General features: G+C 38.4%; 1 protein-coding gene across 1 annotated transcript in view; it reads left to right on the forward strand.

Annotated features, from left to right (window-relative positions):
• LOC131586215 (pleckstrin homology domain-containing family A member 5-like) overlaps positions 1 to 12372 on the forward strand; it is a 59488-nt gene extending 47116 nt beyond the window's left edge. Inside the window, 1 exon segment of the mRNA XM_058853104.1 lies at positions 12131 to 12372. Within this exon segment, the coding sequence (XP_058709087.1) occupies positions 12131 to 12260 (130 nt within the window). The 3' untranslated portion in view covers positions 12261 to 12372.
• Positions 12373 to 23172: the final 10800 nt, after the last annotated feature.

A 23172-nucleotide genomic window follows, 5' to 3' on the forward strand; every position in this document is an offset into this window, starting at 1 on the left:
AACCAGTTAGTGTATATATATCTAAAGGGGAGGCAAGTGTCAAAATATTTTTAAATCTTGCTTTTTATGTCCTTGAAATGATTGAATGTAGGGGAGGGAATGGAAATAGTTCATTGCATTATGGAAGTGTTGACTTTTGTGTCCAAACCAATTCAAGGAACATATTGAAAATGCAGTTATAATCTGTTTATCATGTTCCTCCTGTTAACAAAAACATTTGGATATTTTTTGCCAATCATATCAGACACTTTAAAATCATCAGAGTATAGATGGAAATATCTTCTGAAGAATATGTAACTCACAGACTGGTAAAAATATTAGCCTTTATGGAAGAACTTCATAATACCTGTGCTGTGAATGTTAAATAATATAGCACTTTTCTAATGAAATCTCTAACTCACTGCATTTTTGGGCTGTAAATCTGCTGGAGCTGACTAAATCCTTATGTGTCTTGAAGGCCCAGGTCACTGGTGGGTTACAGGTGTATCAGTGTGACTAAATCAAATTATTGATTCAGAAGAAGAAAGAATGACTTTTGTAATGATACAAGATTTAAAAGGTAGAGTAATTCTGTTATTGCTAGGAACAGAAATTTTTGACTGTTTAATCCATTCTGGCTCTTTCCTTCTCCCTCCTTTCTGTCCCAGACTGAGTAGATAGCCCAGAGGAAAGAAGTCTCTTTCTCCAGGAAACCTACTATTTTTATTTTCCATGCTCTGAAGGCGAATTCTGTTCTTCGTATAAAAATTTATGTAAAGGATTTTTGGGGATAAACCACAGCAGTCCTTTCTCAGCATCTTTGAAACTTGAGATGAAGTCTAAACCAAACAAACGTGAGACTGTTTGGGGGGTTTGGTTTTTGGTTTGTTTTTTTTTTTCTGAAGGAATTTACCTCATGTCTCTTTTACTACTTAAAAGGCTTTTGCTTAGGGTAAGACCCATTCTTGTAGCAACCTTCCTGCTCTTGCTGTTCAAGCCAGGAAGAACATTTGAGGCTCATTTTAATAAATGTAGACTGTCTTATGTTGTGAGATTCATTTTGTTGGGACAAGCTAAATACTTGGATAGGATTTAGTTTTTATTTGGTGGGGTATTGTTATTTTTTTTAAAGTTGCATTTGTATATTAGCTTATGCTGCAGATCAGGTTACTTCTTTCACATGCTTCTGTGAATAAGCTGTGCATGTTCCACATTAAAATATTAATGCAGGACATATTTGACTCCTTGGCACAAGAATAAGATTTTCCAGGTGAAGTGACTTGAGGTTGTAAAAACCATGCCAAGTACTGCAGTGCCAAAGAGCACTAGTTTATATGTAATTATTCTCAGATGTACTTCATACAATTAATAATTATATTGTACTTAGCATCATGAATAAAACCTGTTTTTCCAACTGTTTAGGTTATTCATATCTGAATCACTTCAACATGGGTTATTCTGGGGAAGGAAGTTGGCACTAAGTAGAATTTCTTAATGTTTCCAAGAGTGAAGAGGAATTTGGGACTGATTTTTAGAATGGACCTGTTGCCACACTAACCTGTGTTCATCCACAAACAGGCATAAATGTTCTGTACACAATTTAAACCAGAAAGCTGCTGTGAGAGGATACCAGTCAGGTCATCTTTCTAAAGCTGCTTCCAAACTTTAAAACTTGGATGAAGTATTTGAGGGTTAATGCTACTTTTGAGTTAATAAAATCAAAAGCTTTGGAGGAAATATGTGTTACAGGCAAGCATAAATGCTGACACTTTGTTTGGAGGATCTCTTACCAGGTCTTAAAAGAGCAGAAATGCTTGGTCTGGTCTTTAAAATAAAAATTTAGGGTTTAAAATTCATATCCAGAAGGAATAAATGTGATAATCATCAAAGGTAACTTCTGTCTTCACACTCAAAAGGAAATTCAAATGCCTCTAAGTCAACTTGCACTCAAGTCAAATTTCTCAAGCACACAAAATCTAAAACAGTTTGTCTAAAGAGAATAAAAAGGAAAAATGTAGTAGGCCACAATGTAGCTCTAAAGAATCAAAATACCCCTGTATGAAAGTAAAACAAGTCACTTTGACATTCTTTAATACACTCAGGACATTCTTTATCACATTTGAAATGTGAAGTGGTGATGTAATTTTGATTGATCATACAATAATGACACTGAAAATATCTCTATGTGTGCAGTTCAGATATTGGTATTTCTAAGAAGCTTTTGGTAGCATTTTTTATCTGAATGTGCTCTTTGGACGGTTCCTATTTCCGTGGGTTGGCAGTGGAGTACTAGATTATTGCTTGTGGAGATTGATTTTTTTTTTTTTTTTACCTCCTGATATAAAAACTAAAGGAAATTGTAACTCTAAAATCTGGGAGCAGTAAGTAAAGGATTTCTTTGAATATTAACTTATTACAAGCTATAAAAAAAATAAATAAAAACCCAACCAAACAAAACCAACCCAGAAAACAAAGCAACAAAACCCCAGCACAAACACACCCTGCAATTCCTATATTTAACAGAATTTAGTAATACAATGTGTAATACTTACCTGAACAAAAAGTTACTTTCAGACTATGGTAGTATTTTCCCTTAAATACATTTAGTAGGAGCACCTGTTTTAAAACTTACAGCAGAATTAACTTTTTTAATACTGTTCATAGATTGTTTTTGATGTTTTGGTGCAGTAAGAACACTGTATCTTATTTAATTTAATCTTAAAAAATAATACAAGTGTGAGGACACCTTGTGTCAGAGAGAGAGAGAGATTAGGGTTTTAGCACATTAATTGAAACCTACTTTTTGGGAAAGCACTTTTTTCTTTGTCTGTCAAACTTCCAGTTCTAAACAAATTACTGAACTTCAGACCCTGGGTTTTCTTGAGCAGGGAGTGTTTGGGTGAGGAGTTTAGAACAGGAGTTGTGTTTTATTTGTTTGCTTTACACATTGAATGAATTATTCAAAACAGGGGAAAGATGTCAGTGAATCTTCAAGTACTGCTGTGCAATCCTGTGTATCCCAGCACATCCTGATGGGCTGTGGTGTGACTTCCTGGGAGCTGGAAGCTGCAAGTATGTGCCTCAGGAGCTGTCCTGGTGTAGGTGGACAAATAAAAAAATCCTGTCATACTCAATTAATAATCCTCAATTAATAGCTGGGGGTTAGTTGATGCTGCTGTCTCATTAGCCCTTGCAAGTACAAGATTTGGCAGATGTCAACACCTGTAAGGCACCCTTTGCTATGGAAATACAACAAATTCTTGTTTTTCTCTAGTGGCAGGATGTTGCCAACCTATTTCAGCTCTGTTGGCATCGCTCTGCAGTTGAGAGCACAATGATTCATTTGGTAGTACTATAATATCTCAGCATTATAGTCTCAGCAGCTAAGGATTTACCAAGAAACAGTATTAATCCATAATTAATGCTCTTTTATAATTATTCTGCAATGCTACATGTTTATATACAGAGTAAATTAGATTATTATTTCGAAGGTTTTCAGATATAATTTGCTATTTGAACTGCAGCATAGGATATTGCCTTGTAGCTCTATGTAAATTGTTTAAAGGCACCTAACACAATAGATATTTTTTCAGATGAAGGAATTAATGTGATAAAAATGTTAAACTTTTATTTGTCTGGAGATGGTTGCTGGAGAGTTTTGTAGCTGACAATAAAGATGGTCCAGGAGGGTTTGCTCTGTGCATGGTTGAGTTGTGTAGGTCAAACGTGGTGATTTTTGTCTACAGAATCATTGTCTGTCAAACTGCACATTGCAGTTACAGATTTCTTTGGGTACAATCCACTGCAGAAGACAGAGCTGCTGTTGGGCGGAGAAACTTGGAGACAAGTTGGAATAAACACATTTACAGGTTTTGTCCGTTTATGCTGTTTGCACACTCACAATGTGCCTGAACTTGAACTGTACAAACTTCTCTTTTTCAAACTGGATTACTGAAAGTAATTCAGTCTTTTTATATATATCTTTTATATATATATCTTTTTATATATATTTTCTTCCTTTTCAGTTAAGAACAAAACCAGTTTGTCATATTTTCTTATTTTATTTGAATTTATGCAATTGTTTAGGGATTTTTTTCTGAGTTTCAAGCAGTTTGCTTTGAAATCTTGGGTCACAAATGGCTTAAAAGGTGCAGAATCAGCAGCAGTTTCGAAACACATGCAAATTTTGATTTGTTCTTTTCATCTCTTCAGCAGAGGATTAAAGTAATCATGTTCTCATGTAATAATCAGTGTATAATAAAGCATTTGATCTTTCTTTTATTTTTCTGGTTTTCGAGTAGGATGTCAGAACATTTTTTTTAAATTTTCACTTTCAGTGCTGCTTTATGACTGTTTGTATTTCAGTGTTTGTGTGGATATTTCTAAGTAATACCTTAGCCTTAAGAAAAGCCCATCAGAGGCTGATGAAAAGAACAAGTAAAGCTGTGAATGAATTGCCTCTGGCTTTCACTGAAGGCTGTCTTGCTCATTAATTTTTCTCTTTTCTTTTTTGGGCTAACTGGGTTTTTGTACTTTGGTTTCAGCATGTAATATACCGTACAGTTTACCTCTCAAATTTCCTGTGATTTTTCTTTTTTTTAAGTTCTTTGGATGATAAGGAGCTTTTTTACTTACAGGAAGCCAAAACTCCAGTATTTACTATTCTATTCTTAAAGGTATTGTAAATACACATCAATGTACATCAGTGTTAGTAATTTTAAAGATGGGTATTCTAAGAAAATATAATCACTAAATATTCTTGGTGTATACTACCTTAAAAGAATTTGTACTGGAAGATTCAAAGCTGAAGAGACTTTTATTAGTCATGTAAATCCAATTGAATTGTTGATTTTCTTGTGGTTTTGTTTTTAGTTTATTTCCTGTGAATCATGTTTGAATAGTATCCTGAGAATAAATTGTGTACTTTTTGAAGGACATGAAATATTGGAGTGGTAATGAAACTTCGTCCCTGGGCTGTTGTCCTGAAAGCAAAAGTCAATTAAAAAAAGCATTTTCAAGTGTTGCTCCCTCTAGTTTTTATTGATGTATGTAGGCTTTTTCCTATTGAGGAGAGTATAAAGCTCATTAAATCAGTTAAATCTGTTTTAACGAGAGGGAAAGGCAGAATGTGATGATTTTCATCTGTGCTGGTTTTATTTGAACTGTCACTGAGATTAGATTTGCTTGCAGCAGCTTTAGGAGGTTGGTGTCTGACGTGGAGTTCTTGGGGAGGGTAATGCTGAGCTGGTGGCAGCTTGGACAGAAGGAAAGCCTGTGCTATTAGGGGCTAATCCACTCTGCTGGATCCTGTGATTCAGCTGACAACAAAATTAAACAGCTACACCCTGGCTGGTGAATTTTGTTGTCTGAATATAATAAATAGTATCCCTGTTTCAGGCATCTGTCTGTGAAACCCCCCTAACACAGACTCGTATCAAGTATCTGATGGAAATTTATAATTACAGACCTGTGTTGTGTAGGGAAGTTCAACTGCAAATTAGCTGTGGATCGTTCAGAGTTTAATTATCCTGTTCACTGGTTTCATAATCTTTCAGTGTCTGTGGCTTGAGAATTACTCTACTCTCCCTTCCACAATCCATGCTGCATCAGTTTCCAGGGAAACAGGGAACAGAGGGTAAAGCTCTGGCCTGCTGGAGGGAGATGTTCTTATTTGGCAGGCTTGTGTAATAGGCAGTGAAAGTCAACTCTGTGTCACAAGTGGGTGGATCACGTCCTGCCTTGTTGAAAAGGTGAAGAAGCCAGGGGAATAGAAAAAACTGTTGGAAGTTAGTTTTAAAGTTTGAAAATACAAAACCCTGGTTTCTAATCCATTGATGCTGTATCATCATTCCCACTGGGCTTCATGTAACTGTGAAAAGCAGCCAAATGTAGGAGAGATTATCTCCCCTACATTTATTATTATATTATATTATTATCCAGCAGTTTGGCATGTGCTGTGTTCAAGGTTTTTTGAACAGTGTATTTAGTGGTTTTTGCAGCATTTGACAGAAACAGATTGCCAGAGGTGAGGATTTGTTTTGGAGGTTTTTTGGAGAACCTGCACAAGAATTCCTGGCCAGCAGCTGTCTGTGGTTCAGTGACTTCAAGAGTCAGAGCTGATATCTTTGTGTTTAACTGCACCTGATGGGTTTCTGTGTTCACCCCTGACCCCACACCAACTCTCCACAAGTTGTTTTAAAAACTAATTAAAAGCTCTGTGTTGTTTCATACATGCACACAAAACTTTCAGTGAATTCTCTGAGATGACCAGTCTATGAAATGGTATCTATTACTAGATTATATTACTGTTACTGCTAAGGTTTTATTCCATAGTAGAAATGGTCGTCTCAGAGCCCCCTCTTGGATTTTTCAGAATCATGGAATGGTTTGGCTTGGAAGGGGATTTAAAGATCATCTTGCTGCCATGGGCAGGGACACCTTCCACAGGACCAGGTTGTTCAAAGCCCCATCCAACCTGGCCTTGAACACCTCCAGGGAAGGGATGTCCAAAGCTTCTCTTGTCTGTCTTGTTCCAGTGTCTCACCACTCTCATAGTAAAGATTTTTTTCCAATATCTAATGTAACTCTACACTCTTTCAGTTGGCAGCCATTCCCTCTTGTCCTGTGTAAAATAGAGAGGGTTTTTTTTCATTAGTACCACTATGAAATACCACTTGCTATTTTACTGCTTGTGTTCCTAATCTTGTGTAAATCTTCTGTGATCCTTCAGCTGGGCCCTTCTTGTCATCCTGAATGGCACCCATGGTTCTGGGAATACTGCTAAGGTTTAACTTGTGTATTCACTCCCTCTTTGAAATCAGGGTGAAGAGTTTGTGAGCTCAAGTCCTTGCAGGTTTGTTAATTTGCATCCTTTCATTGTTGTGAACCACTACCATCTCTTCATTTCTGGCACCTTAGTTTCTTTCAGCAGCTTTAACAAGTGACCTTATAGGGTACTTTCAGGAGAACCAGATTCTCTGTGAGCTGAAAGGCCTGTTAGATGTTTTTATTATTATTTTTTGGTTTTGTTCATTTTTTCCCTTATTTGGTTTATGGGGTTCTTTTTGTTGTTGTTAGCTTGTTTTACCCAATAGTTCTCTGTGCTATGGCATTCATTTTCAAAAGCTGTTGTGAATGTTTTTATTTCTTTTTTAATTCATTGGGGCTTTTTTTTGGTTGAAAAGCTTTCTGATTTTGAAGTTTGAAATATGAGCTGTGTTAGGTTTGAGATATAGGCCTGTCTCTCCCCTTTTTACTCTACACATTTGCAAGTGATTCCTCAGAGCCTGCAATGTATTTATATTTAGACTTGTGACTTTTCATTGAATTTTGTATTCCTTTTTCCATTTGATCACTTTGAGAATTTTTCTTTGTTCAGTACTTCTCTTACTTTGCTATTAGTGATGCTGATCTCTGTTTTGTTTTAATTAATTTGGAGTGCTAGTCACGTTTCCCTTGCAATATATTAAACTTCCTCTAATGCAGACGAGTTTTGCTGCCACTGTTTTATCACTGTTATTTCATCAACTTAATTTTTGCATATTGAGAGACTTGAGAGATGAGGCAGAGATCTTGTGCTTCTTCAGATTGGTTCAGCCAGTGCTCATGGTTGTAATTCTGCACTGGCTACACAGTCAGCAAGTTGTCAGAATAGCATGTTCTTCTAAGTAGTTAATTTTAAATTCATTAAATTTGTTTTTATAAACTGATAACTCTACAAAAGGGTATTGTAATTTCTCTTTCTTTGCCTCCCTTGGGCTCTATTCTCTGTGTCTACAACTTTTCTCTAGTCTCCCAGCCTTCTTTGGGCTGAATTCTTTTGGGATCCTCCCTTGTGGGGAGTTCCACTTATCTCAGTCTTTATGATTCGAAGAAAACTCCTGAGCTTGTTAGAATCTTGTTTCTCGTGTTTATTGAAGGATCCTTACAAAACTTAACAGGTCTCTCCAGGCTGGTTACAAGGTTAATCTTTGCAATCTGGTACATTTCTTTCTTCTGATGGTACAAACAAGGCCTTGTGGCACACTTCGTGTCTGATACACAAAATGGCCCCGAACTCCGCAGTTCTTTTATCTTTATACCTATTTTTACCCAATTAACAATAGACACGTATATTATTTTTCTTAATGACCCAATGACCCATCACCTCTGTGATGCACTGCGGCATTTTCTATCCAATCACTAACTATTACCCAAAAACCTCCAGGAGCAGAACATGAAGAAGAAAGAAGAAAGGACAAGGGACAACACCCTAAATCCTCCATCTTGTCTCCTGTTCTCTAAACTATTTTTTTTCACCCAGTGATTTAAGAAACTTTCTAATCTACACACCTACACTTTTAGCTTTTTTCATCTAACTTTATCATTTGTTTTCATGTATCACCATGAAAACATGCTCATGAATTTCATATAATATGAAATTCAGTATTCTCTTGAATCCCAGAACTAAAAATTAAAAACAAGGGCACACAGTCTGTATCTCAGACTCCAACATTGGTGTTACACCTTTACAGTCTTGCAGATTTTTATAGCTTGGATTTATTTGCAAACAAACACAATGAAAGATTTAAGACAGTAATTTAAATTGGGAGTAGCTTCTTCTTAAGGAAGTAAAAGCCTTTATTTTTGGGTTAATAAAATTACTTCAGAATTAAACACAAATAGAATTCATTTTAAAACTTTAGGATTTTTCTGTTACCTTGATCACAAGTCCATTCAAGCCATAAAGGTTTTGTAAAGTGCAAAATGACTTTCCCAAGGTACCCTTTGATTTTCCTTCTGCCCTGGACTATGGACAAAAATAATTGATTTTTTAAAAACTTTTAATAAGAATAAAGAGGGAGTTTGCTGGATTTCAGAACTACTTATGAGTCTGCTAGAAATCTTACTCTGTTTCTATCCTGAACTATCAGAGCAGGTACTCTTTGCTGCAAAGAGAGAAGTTCCACCTGAATATGAGGAAGAATTTCTTTCCTGTGTGGGTGACCAGAGTCTGGAACAGATTGCCCAGAGAGGGTGTGGAGAATCCCTCACTGGAGATGTTCCAGAACCATCTGGATGCAATGCTGTGCCATATGCTCTGGGATGACCCTGCTGGAGCAGGGAAGTGGGGCCAGATGACCGCTGTGGGCCCTTCCAGCCTGACCCCATCTGGGATTCTGTGGTTTTGGTCAGGTATTCCTCATGTTAACCTAAATTTATAAATAAGCCAGGGCAGACTGAGTTAGAAGTGATCACTAAATGTGATACTGTAATATGACAGAAGTCATAATCCTTAGTAAGAAAAATATTTCTGATGTTTCCTCCATTCTTTATTTCAGTGCTCAACTCAGAAACCCTAGGAGAGGATTCGTTTGCCCAAAACTTGGGGGTTTTTTGCCTGCTATGTCTGTTGTCTTAATAAAACAGTTTACTTCAAATTCCACCTACTCATGATTTTAAAAGAGATTTTTTGCCACGTTAATCCAAGCCTTGTTTTTGCACTATTACAGTCAAACTGCCACTATCACTCCTTGTTCCTGCTAGGAAGTGTCTAGCAAAGTACAACTCTTTCCATTGCAAGTCTTGCCTCAAGAAATCCTATGGTTAAACAGGCTTTTCACAAGAAAAGAAATTCAGCTCTTGTGCCAATCAAAAGAGAAACCGACATAAACTCATCATATGAGCTTTTTTGATTGTTTGGTGGCATAACAGTGCCTCTGCAGATGGAAAACTGGGACAATAGTGGGATTTGGAGCAGCCTGTTTGCCTTTCCTCAGCAAGGGAGGAGGAAGGAGGGAAATGTCACCTCTAAAGTGGGGGAGAAAAAAACCAATAATCAGAACTACAATGTCTACTTGGAATTCAGGTGGCTGGACATCAAATTACCTCTAACAGTCTGACTGCTGATTGCTACTATTCATGAAAAGGGGCTTTATTTTAGTTCTGAAATAATCCAGAGCAACAGCTCCCCCGTCGAGTTTTCCCGTCTGAATCTCTAAAATGTTCTCTTTTTTAATTTTCTCTCTTGACCCTCTCCTCCCACTCACCTCTTTGAACACAGATTTAAATACATTCAAAGAGATAGTGAGGAAGTAGTTTTCAGTCCATCTCATACAGCCAAAACACTGCTGCAAAGTGCCTCCCTTAAATTTTGAGAGGAATCAGCTGACAGAGGAAGGTTAGTTGGCTGAAGGCAAGGTAACATGAGAAAGAGCAGTCCAAAAGCACAGTGACAGTTTTACCTGACTCCTTTTCAGTTAATCACATCCACTTCTGGACACCCATGTCCTGTTAAACTACATTACCTTTGGAGCCTGTCACCTCAGCCTGGTTCCTTCCTTTGTCTGAAACAACTAAAATCAGTTGACCTTCAAGTTACAGTGATGTTTACCTATTCATTGAGAAGTGGAGATCTAGATTGCACTTAGGATCCTGGTTCCTTGGACTGGGACTTAGGGCTGCATTTCATTCTCCCTCCTGATTTTTAAGAGATGCTCTGTTTACTGTTACTTGTAATCCTCAATGAAGTTTTAGTACAGTCCTAAATCAACAGAGGTGGGTTTTCAAGTGGACAGTGTAAATTATAAATCCTGCATTAACAATGTGGCCACATTGGAAAATACCCTTTAGTTCCATTGCCCTTTAATGGCTCTCTTATGTTGGCTATTGAATCCCATCTATCTAAATCCCATGGGAATTTTAAATCAGATGTGCTTTGGGGAACTTAGCAATAGCAATATTAATCACTCCCATAGTGCTGACAATATGTAATGGTTTGAGTGGGGCATCCTTTGATGCTGTATGATGTTAATGGTAGCAAGAATCAGCTTTGCAGTAGACCACATCATTTGCCTTGAAGGATCATTTCAGATAACAAAAACCAGAGGTTTGTTGTGCAAGAACTGGTTGTTCACACACACAAGCACTGTTTTCCTTCCCAACAGAGAAATTATTTATTGCTAGGAGACAGCAGTTTCTTCTATCCCAGGGATATGTTGTTGATAATGCTGTAGAAAGCCCCACATTTCCAGACACATACTGTGAATAATCAAAATCTGAGAAATTTCTTCATCCTGAGCCAGGTGTAAAACTACAACAGGAGATAGAAATGCAAGTGCCTGTATAATCCTTTGGGTTCATTGGCTCCAAATGTTTTAAGTTCTCTTCTTTTTGCCTGTATTCTCATTTGCATCATGTCACTGCATTGCTTGGGTGCTGACAGGCAAACTTCCTGTCTAAAATGCTGATTATATGATCAAAATTATTGATATTTTGATACACTCCATTTTGTGCTTTCTGACTGTATACTGTGTAACCAACACAAGGGTTTGTATTTAATTATAAGCCAAGCATTAAGTGACACGTGCCTGCTCCGTAGTTTTTAATTTTTATGTTTCTTGTGTGTTCTTTTGAAGCCTCAAGTAATAGAATGTGTTTCCTGAGTAATTGTAATCTGCTTTAGGAATGACTTTACAGCTCCTCAGAAGTTATCAGAAAATTCTCCACCCACCAGCACTGGCTGGTGTTGATGACTGAGCCTGGTTAATAGATTGTCTCTGATCTCGAGTTGCTGCCGTATAAGATGGAATATCTGGAATATCATTCAGTAACCTGAACTGGAAAATTAGAGATTGCAGCTGTGTGATGGGCGAGATCAGAAAGGCTGCTGTAAGAATCCTGTTCTGCCCATATTGCTGCAGGAAATGCTCCTGGCTCTTCTATAGCAATATGTTTTACAAAACACCCTTAGAAACCATCGGTCTCCCCAATATCAGCACAGATACTTGGGGGTTAAAATCAGTAGGAGCTTGCCATCTAAAATCCAGTTCCTATGCCTTGCTCTGGAAAGTGGAAAGGCCAGACTTTGTATCAGATTAAGATGAGTTAGAGTAGATTGAGGCTTAAGGATTTTTTCCATCAGAATGAAAATATTAAAGACAGATAATTTTACCTTGTCTCTGTGTTATTTAATTTTTATTTTCCTGATTCCATTTTAAGCTGAATTCTACTAATGCTTGTTATTCCACTGGCACTCCAGTTTAGCCCAGAGAATACTGAAAATGCAACATGTTTTTATGTCTGCTAAAAACACAGATTTCATTTGGTACTTTTTATTTGTTTTCTTTGCTAGAACATGGACACTCATATTTATGACCTTCTTGTTTTCCAGCACCTCCCAGATGGCTCTGCCCCAAGTGCACACGCTGAATTTTATCTTCTGCCAGATCCTTATGAGGTCAGTCGAAGGAAAACAAGAACAGCTCCAAGAGGCTCTGACCCTACTTACAATGAACTTGTGAGTACCATTCACTTTCTTCCACCCCTTCTTGTTTCATGGAATCATGGAATGGGTCAGGCTGGAAGGGCCCACAGTGGTCATCTGGTGCCACCTCCCAGCTCCAGCAGGGCCATCCCAGAGCACGTGGCACAGGATTGTGTCCAGATGGTTCTGGGATATCACCGGTGAGGGATGCTCCACAGCCTCTCTGGGCAATCTGCTCCAGTGCTCAATCACTGCACAAGGAAGTTCTTCCTCCCATTCAGGTGGAGCTTCCTGGGTATCTGTTCCTCCTGTTGCCTCTTGTCCCATTTCTGGGCCTCACGGAGCAGATCCTGGTACATTCCCTGACCTCTTCCTGCAGATGCTGACAGACATGGATGAGGTCCCCTCTCAGCTGTCTCTTTTCCAGGGTGAGCCCAGCTCACTCAAAGTTTTCTCATGAGAGGGATGCCCCAGTCTCCTCACCATCTCCATAGCCCTTCACTGGACTCACTCCAGTGGTTCCCTGCTTTTCTTCATCTGCTGAGCTTGGAACTGAACACAGCACTCCAGATGTGCCTCACTAGGGCTGAGTAAAAAGGCAGGGTCACCTCCCTCAACCTCCTGTCAATACTTTTCTTGATGCACCCCAGGGTCCCTTTTTGGCCATGAGGGCACACTGCAGGCTCATATTGTCCACCAGAACCCCCAGGTCCTTCTCTGCAGAGCTCCTTCCCAGCAGGTCACCTACAACCCACACAGGTGCAATTTGTTCTATTTGCTTTGCCCTCTCTTGAAACAAAACAACAATACAACATTTTTAGAGCCGTTGCAATGAGGGTGACCAAGAAGAAGGAATGTACCATAAGGAGAACCACAAATGGTGATGACTGTCTGCTTTGCATCTTTCTCAGAAGTGAAACAGCGTCTTTTATGTCTCTCTGTTCAGGAAAACAGTTGGATTTTTCACAGTGCCCTGTCTTACCCCATAACCACAGTTACACGTTAGCCAAATGAGATCAAGCATCATTGCACCATAACCCAGCAGTTCTGAATGAAGTTATGCACAGTAGCATGAAAAGTATTAATTGAATGGATGCTGTTATTCAAATTAACATTTGAAAATTGGCTGTCACTGTCCTAAATGATAACACAAGAATGAATAGCCAGGTTCTTTTCATGTTAAAATGCCATTAGTTCACAGCTATATATGATTATTTCACACACCACTGAAGTGCTCATGCCTCTGGGGTGAAAGGAAACATTTGTATGGAGAAGCATTTATGGCAGAATGGGAAGTGGTATAAGCTGTGTTCGTTTGTAAGGGCAGGTGAGATTGAAACAGTAGGTGGGATTGGAGATTATAATTATTACATGTAACAAATCTCCTAAAGATCTCAAAGCAATTTACAAATGCTCTTTCAGCAGGCTATAAAGTAGAAGGTGTGGAAAATATTACCACTCCACCCTGTTCCATAGATAAGATATGATGAAGGTTAGGTTAGTCAGCAGAGTCTCAGTGCTTATCTCTTCGTTTCTCAGTCCTGGAGTTGTAATATTTCTCTTTTCCCACATCTGTTAATTACAAAAGTTGCCTGCTTACACTGATGACTTCCAGCGTTCTGTAAGAAGGCTCCCTGAGTAGTATTGCTGCTCACAGCTGAGACAAATTTCCCTCCCTACAGTACTGCAGTGGAATAACAAGAAACTAGGCTTTATTTTTTCTGTTCTTTCCTTCTTTTTTCGCTATCAGAGTGGAATAAATCTAATTAATCTGTCTAAAGAAATTCCTTTACATTTGAAAGATATTTAAAGCAAACAAACATAATATGATTATATCATTACATTCATTGTAAGGTATCCAAAATGGACAACAGATAAGAGCCAGCCAGCAACACTGGAAGACAATTACCTTTCAAATTGCTCTTAGAAACCTTTGAATGCAAGGAAATCCAAAATCCCGTCTGCAGTTAGTCACTAGTCACTGGGAGGAGATTTAATTGTGGTTCACGAGTATTCCGCTGCTGTTAAAAGAAATCCCGTGAAAGCTTTAATGTCCTTAATCAAAACGGAGAGCCTTCTTCCCAGATGCTCAATCTTTTTCACTGGGAAGTGCTAATCACAGTGGGGACATATGGTTCCACTGAACTTGGCCCCTTCCAACCCGATGCCTGTGCTTTAGCAGCTCTGCTCCTCCATATGTGATGTCATTCTGGATGCATTTTTTTGTCCAAGGCTGGTAGACTGAGGCAGAAGCCGCCCCAGGGAAGCAAAACTACTAAAAATATAAGTCAGCTGTCTCTTAAGTTAGTTGCTGTCCAAAACACCGTGTACAGAAAAGTAGTAGCCTTTTTTATGAGTTCATAAGTTTTTATTAAAGCCAAATGGCTGGAAGGAAGCTGTATATTAATTTCCTTCTTTGTTCCAGACTGAGAAAAATCTGAAATGTGCTTCTCTTGGGTATTTTTGATTCTAGTTTTGTACTTCTATTGCTTATGACTGCCTACAGCAAATTATCAACCTTGCAAAACTGCTTTTTATGTTTGATTTTTACTCGGGTGTGAGAGTGAAGATGTGAAAGTCCAGGAGGGCTGACAATAAAATGAGTTACAGCAAATGTTGTGGAGCTGCTTTTAGCAAACAAATCCTTCTTTTCTCTTGTGCCTGTGTTTGGATTTTGGAATTTGTGGCACTCATAGCAGTTAATGTTATATTGCATTAAGAAATGGTGGTAGAGAAGAGGAGAAGGAACACAGAAAAGTGGAATGCAGTGTAAAGAGAAAAGGAAGGCAGAGCAGCCCCAGCCAGTCTGATGAAAGGGGAGGAGGGGAACTGCACCAGGAGCCACGGCTGCTCCCTCCAGCACCATGCATCAAAACTGCCTTGGATTAATTACCAAATCTAGGAACTGTGCCATGGCTACCTATGGAGAAGCAACTGTCCCTCATTTGTGATTAAAATGTCATTAGACTCCTGTAGGTCAACAGTGTTTCTCTTTTTGCAGCCAGCAATAGTTGAATTCCAGCCCTAACTGTCCCACTGATTTGCTGCATGGCCACATATAACTCACCTCCATCGGATCTGTCTGTGTAAAAGGCAGGCAAATATTCTCACAGCACAATCATTTCAGGATTTAACTGTTCCCAAATTCTGGAACGTGTCATTTGTTTTATCCACACCCTTATTCAGCTTTCTCCAGACCTTTCTTCTGTCCCTACATCCTGATAATAATCCTTACTCCAGCTGAATTTGCAATACCATTTTAGAAACAGTTTACTGGGAGAATTTGAAAACCACCTACCCTGCACTGCAAAAGTCTGTCATTGCTCAAAGACGAAAGCCTATTTTTGGCCAAAGATTGAAAGTTGCTCATTACCCCAGTTCAGTTGCTTAACATTTACAGCTGATATGTGTAGGTTTTGGTGATTTAAAGCAACAGCTGGTACCTTTAATACATTGGCAAAGAAACAAGGCAGCTTTCTTTGATAGCATTAGCATCACCTCAGCATCAGATCACAGACTTACTCTAAATTATATTCTGCTTACTGTGCCTGTCCTTGCTTTTCAGATTTTCTTCATCATCTCACTTTTATTTTGGTGAGGAAAAGAGAAGCTGTGGAATCTGTAATTCATGGGCAATCTGGCAAATTAGGCACAGTAAACATGAAAACCAAAAAGCACCAGGTGCAAATTTCATGACAGCCATCCCAATCTATTATTTCCAAAGGCTTCTAAATGGAAAAGGGAATTTTAACCCCCTGGTAAGACCTTTCTTGGTGTCCTGTTGGTGCTTTCTGTGAGGGTCACCTGATGTCCTGTCCATTCCATGAATGCAATTGCAAGTGGAAATACAGAGAGGGTTTATCAGTCCAGCCCACAGAGGTCCAAGCCAGAGGGGCTCAGTCTGCCTCTCCTTTCCCTCAGCAGTGCCATAGGTAACAGCCTGCATTCAGATTCCATGGAAAATCCAAGCAGGCAAATGACTTTAAGGCAGTTTCAGTTTTCCATTCTCCTGAAGTGAGAGAATGTCGCCACGTTTGCTTTTTAAATGGCATAGAGAGATTAAAATTTAAAGCATTTTTCCACTGCAAGTGAAATAGCAAAAACATTTCCAGCCATACCAATTTTAGATTAAATGAGCTTCTCTTAAGCAAACTTACCTTTCAGGCCCGCTCTGAGAGCATTTTCCTTCATATTTTTATCAGCCCACATGCAGTTTGCTCAACAGTTTTTGATTAATGCAGGGACTGAAGCATGGGAATTTGTTCTAAGTGCAATTTATTCTTGTTAGGCTATTGCTCCAGATTATTTGGGGTTTTTTTAAAATTCAGAAACTACACCATTATAATTTCATACTTTATCCCTGTGTGTTCTCACAATATTAAGGTAATTTAAAAGCTATTTTAAATCTATAGACATTAATAATTGTTTAAGACATGCTAAACTACCATCTCATTTATTTGGAGAAGTATCAACAGCACATCTGGAGTATCAGATATATCTAAATTTAGTAACTTCCATTTGCTCAACTGGGTCCAATCTTTCCCAGTTTTCACAGGGAAAATTATGAATACTGGTTTTTTTTTTTCTCAAGCATTGTTCAAGACAGGTTTCAAATTTATTTTAAAATGGTAATCAGATTTCACGAGCTTAAGCTCGTGATTCTAAGGTAGAATCTCTTTATATAAACTAGATAAGGTCAAATGTATTTCTGAGGTAAATTCACTAAGTTAAGTGAATTTGGCTCATGGTTAATAGCTTACTATTCTGGATGGAAGTTTAAAGCAATTATCACAAAGTTGGATTAATCATCATCCTATTTGAAGTGCTTTGCCTGTCAAATAGATTAACAAACTTGTATTTTTTTTTTCTATTTCACTAGATATTATTGCAGATTGTATATGACAGAGTCCCAGAGCTCCAAGGCCCTGTACTGAAGCTTGTTGTGAAAAGCAAAGGAACATTTGTGGGAGCTGTTAACATTCAGCTGAGCAGTGTCCAGTTCAATGAAGAAAAGTGGTACTCCCTGGGAAACAGTGTAATTTAAATGCTCTCCGAGATGATTCAATTATTTGCCCACTCACTAATGTTTCTTTATCCCATTTCCCACGGTACATTTTGTCTCAGTTGCCCTTGAGAATAGGCAGTCATCTGCTGAGCACATATCCTAACATTTCATAATGCTATTGTCTTAAATGTGCTACCATGTTCCTGCCACAGATTCCTGACAGCGTGAGTTTAAGGAATCACGTGCTAAGGACTTGTAGCAATATGCAGAAGTTCTTATGACAGCAATGAAGAGCTTGGTTTTGTTAATATTAAATAGTACAGTAAAAATACTAAATTCTCAGTGTTTGGGGCCGCATTCTTTGCCCATTAATTCCACTGATGGTGTTGAAACAATGCTGGTAATGATGTAATTTATCATCATTGCATGTGATGAGTTCACCAGAGGACCATGGGATGGTTCCCTGCCAATACATTTCCCTGCAGATGTCCAGCAAATTTCATATTAAATCTTATCCAATCAATACTTTGGGTTTTTTAAAGAATGTTAGAAGTTTTGATACAATGTCACATTTAATCCAGGACATTAATTTGTCAACAATATGTATCATTGTTTTTTTATTCTGACATCCAAGAGGCAGATATAACTGGTCATTTGTGTGAAGAGAGGAGGGAGAAGCTGATGTTCATGAATAAAGAGATTATACTGAGTGTGAGCTTTCAGGGGGGATTTATTTAAGCTCATGATGCCACAGATATTTGTTCAGCAGTCTTCCCACATTGCACTCCTATGCTGCATAAGGGGTTCAAGTCAATACATGCATTGAATAGATTTAGAGTATTTATATATTAAATAATGAACATGAGTGGTTCCTTTAAGTTCACAGATGCTAATTATGGGCCCTGTTTTTCTCTAATTTGAGGAAGCACTTAAACACCTCTTTAAGCATTTGGCATATGAGCAGCCACAATGAGCTGTCCATTACTGCCAGACTCTTGCACACACCCACTGACCATGTAAATAAACCTTTCCAGGGCCAGGGGCACAGTTTTAAGGCACAGGAGATGTGTTGATTTGTGGTCTGATCTGCTGTAAATTTTAAGTTCCCTTATACTGGGCAGATCTGACATTTGTCCTACCAGGTGGAAAAGTGGTCAACAGAGGGGTAATAATCCCAGAAGTGAAGATAATTGCCTTCTTCTCCCAAAGGACACCCACAGCAGTCGTCAGAATAGAAAGTTGTATAAAGCTCCTGAAGTGGGACTTGGAGTGTTAGGAAATAAAATAAGCTGGAGTTTTTCTCAGCATCAAACAAATGGACTTGATCAGGTTTTATCTAAAAATACTTTCCCTAGTCAAACTGATGTACTAAGCTCCTCCTCAGTAAGGGGAGGTCAGGGGAACTCTGTTTGGATATTAATATTATTCATCTATTCAGAGCTGTGAGAAACTGTAAAATATTCGCCACATGCAAAGGATATTGGCTGGCACACAGAATATCATCACTACAAAGATCAGGACACCAAACATTTTTGTACTATAGGGTCTCATGGGAGACAAATCAAGTGCCTTGTCATTCAAGCACAGAAAACACACTGAGACCAGCTTACAAAGTTATGGAATCACCTGACCTTACATTCCAATATTGATTTTAGATTCCTCTTAGTCTACTGTCTCAGTTTCCTTATTAAAACTATAATGCAATTTTCTAACAGTGTTATTTCCTGTGACATTTTCTAACACTTGTTTACCACATGCCCTGATTTTCCATCTTAGAGCAACATTTAATGAAACAGCATTAGAATAACAATAAAGAAAAAGAGCATTAAAATCTATCATCAGAACTGTCTGTAAACTTAAGCAATATTATTTGCTATTAAAGAAACTTGTTGATATAACATCCTTTTTTAAAAAAAAATCATATTTGAGTGACAAATCTGCCATTAGTTGTGTAACTGTAGTCCTGTGGAAGGTCAACAATGCTTCAGTTCTGAAAGGAAGATGGGAAAATTGTGTCTTATGGGTAAGATCTACACTGATGTTAAGCAAGTAGTTGTCCTCCTAGATTTCACACACATAATCAACCCTTGATTTTTCTAAAACTCTCCAGTTCTCCTCGGAATACTGTGTTTCCAACTTCCTGAGTTCCCGGTAAGATGTATCCTGAGCTCCCTGCTCCTATGAGGAATATGGTTCTTTACAAACTCTCCATGAATTTTTTTATCTTGCTTTAGCAGCAGAACATTCAAGACTAAGCTAAGGAAAGGTACCAATACTAGCATATGATTTTTTTATGATTTTAATTTTTTTCTGAAAACTGTTTTTTCAGGTAAGAAAATGACAGTGGGCACTAAAGAGGAATAATTCAGTCAGAGCCCACTTTTTCCAAATTTAAAGGGAACATTGTATGTATAATTTTTCCTGTCCCCTTGAAAAGCTACAATGGTAAGAGATGTTGTTCAATACAAATAAAAAGGCCAAATTCACATGCTTATATCCTAAAAAATTAGCATGATCTCTTATATGTATTGGATTATTATTCTCACTCAATAATTAATCATAAATTTGAAATTAGCTTCAACTGACATTAACTCAATTTTTAAAATATTCAAAAGCATTCAGTGTTTATTAATTGTTTCTAAACATTCATAGAATAATTGAATCACAGAATGTCTTGGGTTGGAAGGGATTTTAAAGATCATCTCATTCCAACCCCATGCCATGGCCAGAGACACTTTGTAGGTTGCTCAGAGCCCCATCCTACTGGTTTTGAACTCTTCCAGGGATGAGGAGTCCACAACTTCTCTGGAAACCTGTGCCAGTGCCTCACCACCCTCACAGTAAATAATTTCTTCCTTATACCCAGTTAAACTTACAGTTTAATTTACAGTTAAATGTAAATTACAGTTTAATCTTTCAGTTTAAAGCCATCCACCCTTTTCCAATCGCTACATACCCTTCTACTGGAAGGTTCTATAAAGTTTCCCTGGAGCCTTTTCTTCTCTAGGCTGAACAGCTCCAACTCTCTCAACCTTTCCTCACAGCAGAGGTGCTCCACACCTCTGATCATTTTCATGACCCTCCTCTAGACTCTCTCCAAAAGATCAACCTCTTTCTTGTGTTGGAGGCCCCAAAGCTAAATGCAACTTCCCAAGTGGGACCTCCTGAGAGCAGACTAGGAGGGTAAAATCACCTCCCTCAACGCTGATTTTGATAGCAGATGTGGGCTATGTTTCCACTTTTTCCATCAGTGGGAACTTCCCCAACCTGCCCTGACTTCCCAAGTGAGGGATCGCGGCTCAGGCCAGTTTCCTCAGGACCTGTGGATGTTTCTCATCACGTCCCATGGACCTGTGCACCTCAAGGCTCCTTAGGTTTTCTCAGACCCAGTCTTCTCCTACAGAAAAACAGCAGTAGGGCCAAGGACAGCAGCCCTTATTTGGGATACCCCCTCCATAATATTCCCTCTGGCTTCACAAAATCATTGTGAATGTGCCTCTCTGGGAATCAGGCCACTGGGGCTGTTGCGAAGTTAGAGATGTTATTTTATTGGAGCAGGGGGCAATCCTCCAGAATGATTTCTTGTGCAGAAAGATATCACTAATAGTACCAGATATGAACAAACAAAGAAGCAGGTTCCAGCTTGATGCCTTCTTTGGATATCAATGGAATGTTACGGTAACCTGTAAATATAATGACACCTTTATTAGCGTATAAACCACAAGCACAAATATTATGATGGAGTGTTTTTATGATCACCAATGCAAACAAGGCATAATTTATGATTCTGTAAGTAGCTCTTTAAAATAAAATGAAATTATACTAGAACTGAATATCATTTGTGCTGGTTTTTCTCATTTATATATATATAGTATTTCAATTCTGGTATCTTTGGTGTCAGAGTGAAAAAGCCCAGTGTTTTGCAGGATGTGATATTTTTTCAAATGGAAGACTTTCAGCCCAGTGATATTTAAACATGGGCAAACTTACATTGTAACATCCCAGGTTATGTGCTGCACACATTGTTTTGAGAGCAAATGAAAGAACTTGTGAATCAGCAGTGATAGCACCTACAGAACAGTGCTGCAGCAGCCATGCACTGTGCAGCTGAGGCAGAAAAAAGTGAAGTGTAAGACTTTCTACCATGACTTCTTAAAAAGTTAATTCACTTTGAGTAATTCACTTTATCAGAGATAGGTCATGCCATCATGAAGCTACGTGTTCATCTGGTTATTGAAGCATTTGGAAAAGCCATAGTTCTCAATTTCAAACATAATTCACTTACCTGCTTAGAAAACAAAACAACTTTTTCTTAAAAATCCCGGCCTGTACTGCTTTATATGACTAAATGTCCCTTATTTAATAACAAGTGACAATGTCACTTATGGTTAAAAAAAATTCTGTGTTTTTTCTATGTATATATGTAAATAATTCCAGCTATTTAAGTAAGTCTGTTTTGTAGAAGTATCCATGTTCTGAACTGCAGTTTTCAAAATCCCTCTTTAGCTGTGTGTGGATGCCTGTGGAGTCTTTGGGAGCCACATTTACCTGGGTTTGGAATTTCTTGCTTCTTTCATACAGAATCATAGAATTGTTTAGATTGGAAAAGAGCTCTAAGATCATCAAGTCCAGCCTTTGACTGAACACCTCCTTATGAACCAGGGCATGGCACTGAGTGCCACATCCAATTGTTTCTTGAACACCTTCAGAGATGGTGGTTCCACCTCCTGTCTGAGCAGCTCTTTCTAATAATGGACAACCCTACCAGTGACAAAATTCTCCCTGATGTCCAACTGAACCTTCCCTGGCACAGCTTGAGCCATTTCCCCTTGTTCTGTCACACTACACATAAGTTCCTCTGGTATTTAAGGTTCAGATTCTAGGCAGCAAATATTAAAGCTGGTTGTAGGCAATTTACATTTGAGATCAGTTTTTAAGGCATGCACACAATATGTGGAAGGCTTGGTTGATTTCTTATCCGAAGATACACTTCAAAGACTAAGACTAATTTCTGAAGACTTGTGTTCTAGCCCCTACCTACAGAAGATTCTACAAAGTTTCCTGAGAGAAGTAAAACTTCTTTTTTGTTATTGAAATTGCCCCAATTTGCATTAAATGATTAACTACTCTTGGATCCCATGATAATAGAGTTAAAAATTGAGTTCCTGTCCTGTATTAGTATTCACCATGGCAGATTCATTGGCACAGGGACTGTAAGAGAGGACTCCCCCCTCCTATTTGCCTTTAACCACCCAGGTAGAGAATTTTTCTCAATTTCAGCCCCTCTGAGTATAGCTACAGAATCACTACATGGAAAATCAAATTCTGCTGCAGCTGGACAGCGAGCATTCCTCCCCAGTGGAGTCTACAGGTAGTTGGGAGTCTGCTGCTGGGGAAAGGAAGGCAGTGTGGATATAGATTTGAATCCTTTCAAAAGAAAATGCAGAGGAGGGAGGAAATGGCACAACTTTGCCCCTCTGGCTGTCAAAGAAAATAAAAGATGTAAGCACTGCTCAGCTTTTGGAAGCAACTTGCCCTCAGGGAAACCTCAGGCATATGAATCCTAGGGACCTGGGGACAGTCCTGTAGTACAGATTTAAGCAATTGGAATGCTGAAGACTAAGACTGAAATCCATGCTCACTCTCCAGCATATTAGGCAGTTCTTGCCTTGTCTTCTGCTTGTTGTGACTCCCTCTGCAAGAACATTATTTTCCTATTTCACTGTTTAGAGAGTACTTGGGTACCTAAAGCAAAACCATCGTTCCAGACCTGCTTTCAGAGATCTCAATGTTAAGCATTGCAATGAATGCTTGTAATAAATTTTGAAATGATTTATCACTTTACCTCTTAGAAGCATTTTATTTATGGCCTCTGGGCATTCTGATAGCAAATTACTTTTTTTATATTGTGTTAAGTGGGGATTGGGGTAATTTGTTTGGCATC

This window comes from Poecile atricapillus, chromosome 18, assembly GCF_030490865.1.
Source record: "Poecile atricapillus isolate bPoeAtr1 chromosome 18, bPoeAtr1.hap1, whole genome shotgun sequence".
In the NCBI taxonomy this organism is placed as follows: domain Eukaryota; kingdom Metazoa; phylum Chordata; class Aves; order Passeriformes; family Paridae; genus Poecile; species Poecile atricapillus.